The sequence below is a fragment of the Trichinella spiralis genome (genome assembly GCF_000181795.1).
Source record: "Trichinella spiralis strain ISS 195 chromosome Unknown Scfld2, whole genome shotgun sequence".
Taxonomy (NCBI): Eukaryota; Metazoa; Nematoda; class Enoplea; order Trichinellida; family Trichinellidae; genus Trichinella; species Trichinella spiralis.
This window is the reverse complement of record NW_003526941.1, coordinates 10,100,424-10,111,973: the sequence shown is the minus strand read 5'-3', so window position 1 is coordinate 10,111,973 and position 11,550 is coordinate 10,100,424. Positions and strand designations below refer to the sequence as shown.

Genomic DNA, 11,550 nt, shown 5'->3' with positions numbered 1-11,550 from the left:
ATTAAATAATTCTCTGTAAGAAAAACGACATTTTGATATCTTGCATCATAGAAAGAAACAGTAATCGCTTTGGGATAATCGACGTGTTGTGTTCACAGTAAAATTCAATGCGAAAAGCAAGTACAAATTAAAAAATGGAGCTTCTTTTACAGTTATATCTAGACGCTTGAGTTTAATAACAAATTGAAATATTAATTTTTTTGATACAGATCAACAATCTTTTCTTTTCTTTTGTATCTTATGCTGTTGCTTGTTTTCGTCTTTTACTTGTGAGAAAGAAACTGTTGCTTTTTCAAATTGAACTTAAAATGTTTAGATTTTTTTTGTTTCCTCTAACGGAAATTTAATATTCAAGAAGAGACAAATATTTTCACTTAATTAATCTGATAATCTTAAAGTACACTGTTGAATGTGCATCCCACAGGTGGGCAGTTGGAACGCTAGAAGGGAAAAACAATGCCAACAACAACAAAACACGAAAACAGCACAGATACGAGCAAAACAAATGCTACTCGAGGTGCACAACAATATTTATACGGTGTCAAAGCTTTTCCATTCGATTTTCATAAATAACTATTTGTCATGATATTGATAATAAATCACAAAAAGCATTTACATTTTACATTCATATCAGTGTAGAATTAAATATAATGAACATAACACTCACAGATGACACTGATGAAATCTTCTGATATTTGACATTCACTGCCATATTAAGAACTGAGCAAAGAAGCAAGCATTTATAGTGCAATTGTTGTGTATTTAAATATAAATATTCCATGAACGAACTGTAAGAATATTGAACAGCAACTTTTCGTATACGTCTGTACGTGGACGATTTGTTCACTTTTCTGAAACTTTGACCATTCCACGCACTTTCAGTGAGACAATGGAGGATAAAGTATAAAAAAATATGAAAAAATATTTATTTTTTTTAATTTTAACAAATGAACGTCATTTCACAACAGATTCACTTGCATCAAGTGTCACTTACGGGTGCTTGACTGAGACTTGGGCGGCTGTCTGAGAACAATCAACTGCTGATCATTGGATTTGATCACGTTGCATCCAAGTGCTCGACTGATGCTTCTTACACGAGAATTGCTCAACGTTGCGTTGGTACAGAGGTCTTGAATTGGGACGGAAAAATTGTTCAGCGCAAGTGATAGCAAAACAATATGGGCAATCAGCGCATCCCGGGATGCAGTGGACAAGGACAGCTTCTCTTTGTTGAATCTACCCTTAGAACGACCGTACACTTGCAGCAATTTGGATCCAATGGAAAATGGTAGGGCAGCTTTTTCCATGTCTTCAACCATAACAACCCTCTTCGACGAATACAGCCACGCCAGCCGAAACAAGCAACTCAAATAAAATAAACAACGTCTCTGAATCGGATCTTGACATTTTTCTGCAAGCATTATGACAAAATTTCCACATCCTAGAAAAGAAAAATGAATAAATTCTTAAACAACAAAACATACGGTCAAATAATTGTCAACAAATAGTTTTGCATATTGGCTATTTGGAAAAACTTTGTTTTCCATTTACCGTCGTCCACTGCTTCCATCCAAGTGGCATTTCAACATGGAGAAACAAGTGTTACGAAATAAAATGAAAATTTCATAAAAGTAAAAAAAAATTAACATATCCACTCCGTTGATGCTTCGCAAAAAGCAAGTTTAAAATTTTCGCATAATAAAACAAAGCTATTCCGCGAAGGATTTTAAATTTACTAGTTGAAAAAAAAATACATTCTACAAACTATTGGACAAACGTGTATAGATAAATTTACTGAAATCAATTCAAATAAGCAATTTTTAAACTGCTCGTTTGTTTGTTTCAATAGACTGTTGTTTACCGCAGTAACTTACCAATCGCTTGCTTTTCCTTGTTCGGGATGTTGAAAAAGCTTTCCAAAAATTCATCCATCTTTTCAAGTCGCTCGGCGGTGATGATGTCATGCAAGTTGTATATTTCTTGGGGACAAGTAGCTTTCAAATTAGCGGGAGGCAATACAACACTGAAGCCATCGTTGTTCAGCTCAGAATCGTCCTGAGTACTGATAAATTCCGTGGCAATGTTCAACAATTCGCCTGACTGCGGGTGAAATAGAACAAATATACGGTGCATATTTAAAAAATACTGCTACAGTTAGTTACCATATGAAGAGTGCGGTGAACTTGTCTGGCTTTCATACTCAGCGTCCTGCGCTGGCTGCTCAAAGACATGATCAATTCGTTCTTCGTGGCGGCTGGGGAATTCAAAAGCAAACTAAAAACAAACAAACAAATAAAATAAAAAAATGGTTTTTTCCAAACCCAGAAACTTACCTAGAAGAAGTGGTCAAATCGGCCGTCAACTGCGGCTTAAATTCCACCATGATGGCTGGCAAAAGTACCGTACGCTTCGTTTTTCGATGCCGAATGGCAACCACCAGTTCATTATCGCCAACACAAGCAACACTACGACCAACATATTCGAGCTTGGGTGATTTCAGCTTCAACAAATATTCCGCACTTTCGGGACACTTTTCGATGCTTTCCATGCTATGCTGCATCGAATGCATGAAAGTCGCGCAAATAATACGCGGAGTCGAGTCCATCCGCCACGTTGCAATGTTGGACAAATATCAAAATAGAAAACACTGCAATATAGAAAGAATAAAACGTTTCACATTAATCAAAAAAGAAAACTTCGAAAAATATGAATAACAGAAAAAAAATATCATCGACAACACGTGTGACCAGCTAAATAGCTATAAGGTAGAACAAAAAAAATTTTTTTCACAGAACACTTTATTTAACCAAAAAAAGGAAAATACCATTTCTGCAAGAAATTCATGTTAAAACAAATAAATTTCACGTCTACATTGCAAAACAGTTTGGTAAAAAAAACTCACAAATGTCAAAACAAAAACTTTTTAAAGCAAATAAAAAATTTTCAACTTCACAATTTTTTAATTCTTCAATTTATGCGTCGTCATCATGCCTTTTTTAACTTTTTGCCTTCCGAAATCAAACTGCTTCTTCTCTGCAAATTATAAATTACACAAGTGAATTCAGATGAGGAAATTTATTATTATCAATCGAATTATACCATTTCGAAAATGGTTGTCGTTATTATTAGTATTACTAGTAGGAGGATACATCACAGAGCTGCTATTGTTCGCTTTTCGAGCACGTTCATATTCCACCATAAATTCATCCCATTCTACAACACACATTTTGCAACGGATGAAATCATTCAAACAACAACAACAACAACAACACCTATTATCAAATAAAACAACTGAAAGTTGTGAATCACTACCATAATGACATGATTCACCTTCATTCAATATGGTAATTTAAATTACTAATTTACTAACTTTTTTTCGCAAACTGAATAAGTTCTTGATGTTCACGAGTTAATGAAGTATGGCGTACGAAATTTCTTCTTCTGGACTTCCGAAACAAAGGCTTCGTTGTAACTATGGTAGCTTCCGCTAAATACAACAAAAAAATTCATTAACAATTGAATAACGAAAACAAATAAAATCTATAACATAATAAAAGCAAGTAGAATAGCAAAAAAAATTGTCAATAAAATAAGCATGAACTAATTTGAAAGTTATTCTTATGAGCCAGTTTGTGTATTTTTCATTTTTCCAAAGATGTTTCGTTCTAATATTTCAAAAAAAATGCATGTCAAAATGTAAAAAATATGTAAAAAAAGAAAAAATTTTAAATGTTATTTCATCATCAGTAACGAGCAAAAAAATACGGATCAGTAGTAAGTGTCACGAATTAATAATATTGACCATCTACCTTTCATGAATTTTAGTTCAAAAATGATCGTGCTCAATCAAGAAATGCAAATCTCATATACCTTGACGATGTTGATGAGAATAATGGTTCACATGATCAGATTTCGAATCTATCGAAGGCATTGCAACCTTTTAATTGAGCAAACCGTGCCGTAAGACAATCACAACAAACAATAATGTAGCAATCTAACCCATTTCAATTATCAAATGTCTTACAGTAATGTGTGTACAGTAATTAAGAAAACAAGTAAAATAAAATAAATAGTTTGCATTTGAAATTTAATTATTATTCGACTAAAATAATACAAAATCCAAACTGAACTGAACTGAACTCGCCGGAAAATCAAAACTAAATTTTTATGCGCCAAAAATTACGTTCTTTAGACAAAAAATTCTGAATATTATTGAATGGTGAATTTTAGACAAATAATTATGAAATAAAAAAAATACTAATAAAACGTAACTTTAGTTTTTTAATTACTTATATTTGCATTTTGATAATAAATTAATTTTTGATACATCCAACTACCGTATTTGCACACAATTGATGTTCACGTTTAATAAAAGCGAAACTTTTTATCATATCCGCTTCGTTTACGCATTCATTCTTTCCCTCAGCAGTTTAGCATCAAGTTTACCAGTATGTTAAGGCGTTTAATTTTTTCTAAATCAAGTTGTATTTTATACGTTTTAAATTTTGGCAACCAAGTTCAATTATTTCCAACATTCTTCTATTCACTAAATGTTCATGGTATAAAAATTGTTTTTGAAATATTCCAAAAGTTTGCTTTTTTTTCTTCCATTCAATTGTTGCCCAATATCTTGAATCATTTTATGGGTAAAAATTCATCATTCCGTAGAGTTTATTTTCATTACCTGAAAAATTTGAGTTGAAAAAAGTCGGATTGATTTCATTGGTCACTCCTGATTGGTCAAAAAGATGAGCCTAAAAATGCGCTGACAATTGTTTAAATTTAAACAAACATTCACTTTAAAATTTTAACTTTAAATTAAATAACAATCCAGAGTATATATATGCGCGTTTGTGCGAATTTCTTTCATTCTTTGCGAAGTACCTGCCTTGGTATGTCGTGTGCTCCTCTGTTTATGCGCTTTCCAACTATGCTGAAAAGGTAAGCAATGGCAAACGGGCATTGACGACACTGTTCAAAGATGAACTAACCTTGTTCATTGATTTGGTGGAATAATTTGAATTTTGACTAATGTGAACCATGTTTCAGACAAGAAATCCTACTCTGTTTTTGGTTGATTGGACTGTTATGTTGTTCGGTAGCCTCGTCGCAAGTGGTGGACCAAAATGTGTGTCCCCACAAAGTCGCTGAGAACATTATTGGCATGGAACCACTCAAGCTCGGATTATACAACAAATCCCACGACTACTGCCTGACGTTCAAAGTGAAATCCAATTCAAAGGCTCGAGATCGATCTAAAACTCTGAAATGGTTTCAAGCAGAAAGTGACGCTTGTTTGGAAATGTTCCCAAACGGGAGAGTTTCACCTCTTAAACTGTTAACTGATCACATTATTGACCAGGGAAGCTTTCCAGAAAACGTCACCAAGACAATCGTAACGGCAGATGTTGTCAGTCTGGTCACAGGACCCGTGCTAAAACTTATTAATGGAAGCTTGATTGAATATTTCTCAATGTACCACAGTGAGATAAAGAACGGAAAGATGGCGTTCAGGGAGAAGAGTTGTTATTACAACAAAAGCACAGGAGAAGGTAACTGTGATGCCATAGACCCCAGACTGGCGAGTCGGACTGAATTATTAAAAATGAGCAAAAATGCCGTGTCATACTGTGGAATGGCGAAATTGGAAGCATCAGATGGAATCGTTGATGTGACTAAGTCGTGGTTCGAACCATGTTCAGAAGTTCTTGAAAAACAGGATGAATACATCTGCGCACACCGTCCCTATTTCAATTGCGATTACGTGTCACGCATACTCCCTTGCCACCGAGTGAATAACAGTGACCGATGCATCGAACAAACCAATTATTATATATGGAGATTCAATGAAAAACCGTACGGTCAAGTATGTCCAACAAATAAAACGGCCGAATGCAACTGTTCAAAAGCGGTCACTCTCAATTTAAACGACCAACCACCAATCTGTCAAAATGAGGGACAGCTGCATTACAGACCAGATGGATCAATATTCTGCTGGTGTAGACCCTCAAATAAAGGAAAAAAATGTCAAATAGGTAAGAAACAAATGTTGTCAATCACGATGAAAGTGTATTCAAATATTTCATTTCAGAAACAGAGTCGCTGCTTACTAACTTCTTGCTTTTTGCCCTTATCATTTATTTCATCGTCATGTTGTACGCATTTCTGTATGAAAAAATAGTACGTTATGCAGCTTTTGAAACAATTACTTAACATTCTCTTCATGAAAATCAAACATTTAATACCAGTCGATCAGTCACAGTCAGTTATTTATAAATTTTTAGGTAAGATCGAATAAAAGTGTAAAAATAGTCAATATGACGCCAGTGGAAAAACGATGCCACGTATTCGACCATTTACGATTCATGCATTCGGTAATCAATTATGGTTTTGACAAAGTTTTGCATAGAAAAAATTTTAAATTTTCTTCTTTTACAGGCAGAGTACAAAAAACAAGTCGAGTCTGTCCAAGACCAAACTTCGGCCGAACGCTACTATGAGTGACCAACTTCATTTCTTTCTTTCATACGTTCACTGATTAATTATTTCAATTATTATCACTTTCACTTTATCTATTATAAATTTTAATATTATTATAAAAATTTTATTTATTAAAATAAAATAAAATTAAATTAAATAAAAATAAACAAAAAAACATTGTTTGATTTGAAATTATTTGAAAAATATATATTATAAAAACACAAACCTGAAACAAAAAGAAATGAAACAAAATTAAAATAAATAAAAATCATCTCAACAAAAAAAATTTATTTTTGCTTAATTTACAACAAGAAAAGTATCACAACATAACAGTGCTAGTACAAACTTTTAGCTGATAAATAAATTTAAACTAAAATTCCATAACTGACAAATATTAACCGCTCCTATTCAACAATGACATGCAAAAAAGCTAAGCTGCACAAAATTCTCAATTAAAAATTTCAAAAGTTTTACACTCCGATCAAAACAAACGAAATTATTTCATGAATTTGTAAAAATAACACACGGTATTTGTTTTGTTGCTAAGCACGAATCGCATACCCATTCAGCATAAGGTTCATTGATTACCATGTGCCACGCTTCTTCCAATAAACCGACACACGTTCGATGGAACCAAAACTTGCAACCGCGATAGCACTGAATTGCCTGGTCGTTGTCGTGTATTTCCCGGTGGCATTTTCCACAAGGACAAATTGGAGGTGCATTAGGATTGGATGATGTGAAAATCATTGGCTGATCGGACGGATATACGCGGGCTGACAGTGAACTCAACGAATTCAACGGCGGAGGGGCACCATTTTCAACCTGCATCATCATCGCCATCGAATTGACCGGCATGTAACCGGGCGCTTGCTTCGCTTGCATGGGCCCAACCAAAACTGTAGGGGTTGTACACTTCTTTGTTGGAGTATCGTCGAATGGATTGGATAAAACTACCGTATCCGGTGATGTTTTGGCCATAAATTTCCAACACCGACTAGTGACTAAAAACAAACAAAATACATTATTAAAACAATCGACATTTGTTGAATTTATTCACAACGCTCTACGTGCTTGATTTGAAAATAAAAATCAAACAACTCCTTATTCCAGTGAATACATTTCAAAATATGAATACTGAAATACTAATAACAAGTTCAAAGATATTTTATTTTACTTTATTTGCTCATGAAAATAATAACAAATCTTAGTGAAACCAGTAAACAGCATGTTCAGCTGAACTTTTTACACCAATTTCCTTGCCGACGAAAGTATTTTATCAAAACAGTATGCCAGTGGATTTTAAAACCAAAAAACATTTATAAAAATTATTGATATACATACATATATATTTATACATTCAAGGTAAAACAAAACCTACAACATGTAGCCATGAACAATATCAGACAGCTCAAAATTTCATACTGTAGTGATTTAAATCATATCACCACGTAAGATTTCTTTGAATATCATGCTCGAGATACACTTTGACTTGACTACTACAATTTTCAGCAACCAGCAGTCTAATTGAACGAAAGTCTATTTCGAAGTGCGATACTGATCTACATAACCTAGTTATTAATAAGAAGTAACTTTTAAAAATCGCTGCGATTACCACCATCCCGAATATAAAAAGATAAAACCGAGCAGATGAAAGTATGAAAACGCTAAATAATGCATTCAAAAGAAAAATAAACAACACTAAAAACTGAACATTATCATACTTGATAAAAAAAATCATACGAAAACTGAATATCAAGACGAAAAAAAAACTTTGCTATTCAATATAATATACATTTAAAGTTTTCCTTTTTGTGATACGTGAAATCATTATTATTATTATTATTATTATTATTATTATTATTAAACAACGTTCTCAAAATAACAACAGAACTCTAACGCAATTTACCACACAGTGCATTTTAATATTACTGACATTTTTTGAATGTGGAATACAATTACCAAATGCTCATTGTGAAAATGGAATTTAAAATGGGATTAGGTGAATTATCGGCATTAAATTACCTAAAGTTTTGAGCAAACTATCCAGTTAAAAAGAACAGCACACTGTTACCATATGATACATACAACTGTACTGGTTTCTTGTCACCCTACACTACAGTATGAAAGAAATTGAAGTTTAATTACGAACGTTCTCATGACTGTCTCATTTCTTTATTTTGATGATCAACATAAAAATTGTTACATATAAGAATACAAAAACCATTAATTTTATCGAAATAGCATTGTTTTTTTTTCTATTTAATAATCAATTTCAAATCAAATTCCCTAAGTTCCACAGATTAGAACGCGGCTATTTGAATCTTAATCCAAATTGCTCCGTCAAATTGATTTACAAATGTAGATATTCGCGCAATGCCAACCAGCTTTCACCACAATCTTAGCCCATTTGAACATCAAACCACAACACAAGCTAACAAAATTTTCTTACAATGTAAATGATCAGACTGGTACAGCAATCAGTACACAAAGCAACAAAGAGCAAGTCAGACGTAATCAAAGACTTTAAAATCATGTACTAAGTTTCAGTTCACTTTTACATATAAAATATATAAAATCTTGGCACCATGCCAGCTATTCAGCCAGAATCATGTAATCAAACGACCAAACGCATGTAGTGTATACATTACGAGAAAGATTTGTGGCGTCTGTGGATTGCAATTGTTTCAGTTCACATGTTACTTAAATTCTACCTAAGTGGCTACACAAGTGGCCATAAAGATAGCGAAATTTATCTCGAAGACCAAAGCATACATTTAAGAAACGCACGCCAATCAACGGCAAGTTCAATTTCGGACAAAAATTTGAAAACACAAAATGATAATAAATTTAAAATAAAAATATTTTTATCAACATATCCTAATAAATATTTTTAATTATTTGAAAATGTTATTTAATGAAAAACATTCTCTTGTTATCATTTGGAAACACTTGTTCTCTTTTGATTACAGTCTACAAACTGGCTTAACAAGAGTATAAGCGCAATTTTTTCATCAAAAAACAAAATCATTCATAAACAAAAGAAATATTTTTGAAAAAAGTGAATAGCAAGCTGTTACGTATTACGATTCCAAATCAAAATATATACAAAAAACAGCACGCAGGAACATTACAGTAGGACCAGTAGTTTATCTCAAGTAATGTATGTGCGTATAAGTTTTTTGCGTTCTCCTTGAGTGCGTTGCTTCTCTGTGTGTGCGTTATACATTTAGCATGATATTGTGTCATATCATTACAAGTAAAGTCTCTGCACATATGAATCAGTTTACATTCACAACACAAACAATAATCATCTGGGATATTAAACATATACAATGCATATCGGAAAGTTGCACTGTATATATATATAATAGTATACTTCAAGTTGTGAAATTTATTTTTGCTTTACTTCAGATTTTGTTTGGAAAAGTTGCCAATTGTGCATTTGATTTCGTCAAATAAAGGACCTAATAACATGCATTATACATACTTATTTTTACTTTTTTTAAATACAAATTGAACACACTAAGCTACAATATTGAACAGTCAATGAAAAAATCAAATCAATCCGCACTTTGATCAACCAATTAATTAACGGTAAATTTGACCAATGACAGGCAGCCAATCAAACAGTTCACCTCAGCTTATGGAAAAGTGAATTAAATTATTTTAAAGTTATGTTTGTTTAAATTTAAAATTTTTTTACTTTAAAGTGTTTGCCGAACTTTCAAAACAGTACACCAATTCATTTTGTTCTCTCGCAGCTCGAGAATACCCGCCTACAGAAATTTACCACGAAACGGTAAAAAAGAATTTTTTTTCTTCTTATTTCTTAATTTATATTTCACAGCTTCTTCCCATTCTGCTCATATATATTTTTTTTTCTTCTCATATTTAGTGTTAGACAAGAACCATGAAATCTGAAATTTCTTTCCTGCTGTATTTCGCTACGGTTGTCCGAATTCTGTACGCATCATTCAACTGTCCGTATGAAAACAGAAACAATGAAACTTTCGGATTCGAAATTCCATTGAATGGTAGCAAACACTCCCGTCTATGCTTGACTTGGGTGGACAAAAATGCAGAAAATGCGAACAAAACAAAAACAACAGCAATATTGGACGACATTTTCGCTAGTGGAAATTATTGCAAGGCGAATTACAAAAATGGACGCATGTCGAATTACGAAAGCATAATGATTTATGCAAATCAAAGAAAGAAAACACTGAATTATGGAAGAATAGTTCGACTGCTCACTTCGGATCAATATGTAATAAAATCGTTGGAAAACTGTTGTGGAAAAAATGTCACATTGCTCATGATAAACCATACGTCAGAGAATGTGTTGGGACGAATTACAGAAACCGAATTTTGTTTATTCGATTGGAACGTGCCGATACAAAATTGCAATGCACTATACAATATTGAACATGAAAGTATTCAATGGGCACTGAGTCATACGGAGGAAAAATTCTTTTGCCAAATAACGACCGTTCGCAAAGGGAAAAAGAATGTTCAAGAATTGAAATCGAAATTGATCGACTGTGCAGATGACAGCCAATGGGACGGATATTTCTGCATTCACGAACCGTATCAAAATTGTAAATTTTATTCCAGAACCGTTCCTTGCCGTTTCCAACAAATATCTAACAACAGTGACACAACTAAATGCATCGAAGAATTGAGATACTTTTACGAAACTGCACCGGAAATGCCATATGGAAAATCTTGCCCTGAAAATGAAATGTACCCATGCAACTGTTCAAATGCTATGTATTTAAGTGAACGTGAAATCAACAATCTACTGAAAATGATGGAAGCGAGTGTTGTTGAAGAGATGGATTTCACCTTACTGCTGATAAATTTTTACAGTATGTTGTGACGCTATTTTTGTCAATTTATCAAACGAGCGAGCTCAATTCTAGCTTTTCATTTGTTAAAATTTATGTTTTCTTATAAAAACAGCTGTAAACAAAAATAGCCTACTTATTAATTTCATATTTTTTTAGATACCTTTGCTTGGGTTTATCATCTTTATAGCCGTTTTCGCAATGATTACAAAAATTCTTC

The 11,550-nt window shown here is 33.0% G+C and overlaps 4 protein-coding genes across 4 annotated transcripts; 2 read left to right on the top strand and 2 right to left on the bottom strand.

The window, feature by feature from the left end:
- Nucleotides 1-210: 210 nt before the first annotated feature.
- Tsp_07662 (hypothetical protein) lies at nt 211-2,605 on the bottom strand. The gene is made up of 5 exons (XM_003381075.1): nt 2,334-2,605; nt 2,163-2,274; nt 1,875-2,100; nt 995-1,441; nt 211-302 (listed from the first exon to the last, which is right to left on the bottom strand). The coding sequence occupies exons 1-5, from the start codon at nt 2,603-2,605 to the stop codon at nt 211-213; spliced, it is 1,149 nt and encodes a 382-aa protein (XP_003381123.1).
- A 2,289-nt stretch (nt 2,606-4,894) lies between these two features.
- Tsp_07663 (conserved hypothetical protein) lies at nt 4,895-6,504 on the top strand. The gene is made up of 5 exons (XM_003381074.1): nt 4,895-4,941; nt 5,050-6,035; nt 6,092-6,180; nt 6,285-6,374; nt 6,439-6,504. The coding sequence occupies exons 1-5, from the start codon at nt 4,895-4,897 to the stop codon at nt 6,502-6,504; spliced, it is 1,278 nt and encodes a 425-aa protein (XP_003381122.1).
- Nucleotides 6,505-6,563: 59 nt separating this feature from the next.
- Nucleotides 6,564-8,401, bottom strand: Tsp_07664 (protein pygopus). The gene is made up of 4 exons (XM_003381073.1): nt 8,390-8,401; nt 8,096-8,147; nt 7,003-7,484; nt 6,564-6,572 (listed from the first exon to the last, which is right to left on the bottom strand). Exons 1-4 carry the CDS (start codon nt 8,399-8,401, stop codon nt 6,564-6,566), a joined length of 555 nt encoding a protein of 184 aa, XP_003381121.1.
- Nucleotides 8,402-10,393: 1,992 nt separating this feature from the next.
- On the top strand, nt 10,394-11,351 carry Tsp_07665a (hypothetical protein; the record flags this gene model as incomplete). The annotated part of the gene is made up of 2 exons (XM_003381072.1): nt 10,394-11,070; nt 11,098-11,351. Coding segments are annotated over exons 1-2 (931 nt in total), but the record flags the coding sequence as incomplete, so codon positions are not given.
- Nucleotides 11,352-11,550: the final 199 nt, after the last annotated feature.

Excerpts from the sequence above, each read along its gene's own strand:
- Tsp_07664 (XM_003381073.1), bottom strand. Across the intron at positions 7,485-8,095 it reads TTTTTATATTCGGGATGGTG|TCACTAGTCGGTGTTGGAAA; the intron begins GTAATCGCAGCG and ends GTTTGTTTTTAG.
- Tsp_07663 (XM_003381074.1), top strand. The coding sequence starts at position 4,895 with ATGTCGTGTGCTCCTCTGTTTATGCGCTTTCCAACTATGCTGAAAAG. Across the intron at positions 6,036-6,091 it reads AGGAAAAAAATGTCAAATAG|AAACAGAGTCGCTGCTTACT; the intron begins GTAAGAAACAAA and ends ATTTCATTTCAG. Across the intron at positions 6,181-6,284 it reads CATTTCTGTATGAAAAAATA|GTAAGATCGAATAAAAGTGT; the intron begins GTACGTTATGCA and ends ATAAATTTTTAG.
- Tsp_07662 (XM_003381075.1), bottom strand. The coding sequence starts at position 2,605 with ATGGACTCGACTCCGCGTATTATTTGCGCGACTTTCATGCATTCGATG. Across the intron at positions 2,101-2,162 it reads TTCACCGCACTCTTCATATG|TCAGGCGAATTGTTGAACAT; the intron begins GTAACTAACTGT and ends TTTCACCCGCAG. Across the intron at positions 303-994 it reads CAAGTCTCAGTCAAGCACCC|TTCAATTTGAAAAAGCAACA; the intron begins GTAAGTGACACT and ends AAACATTTTAAG.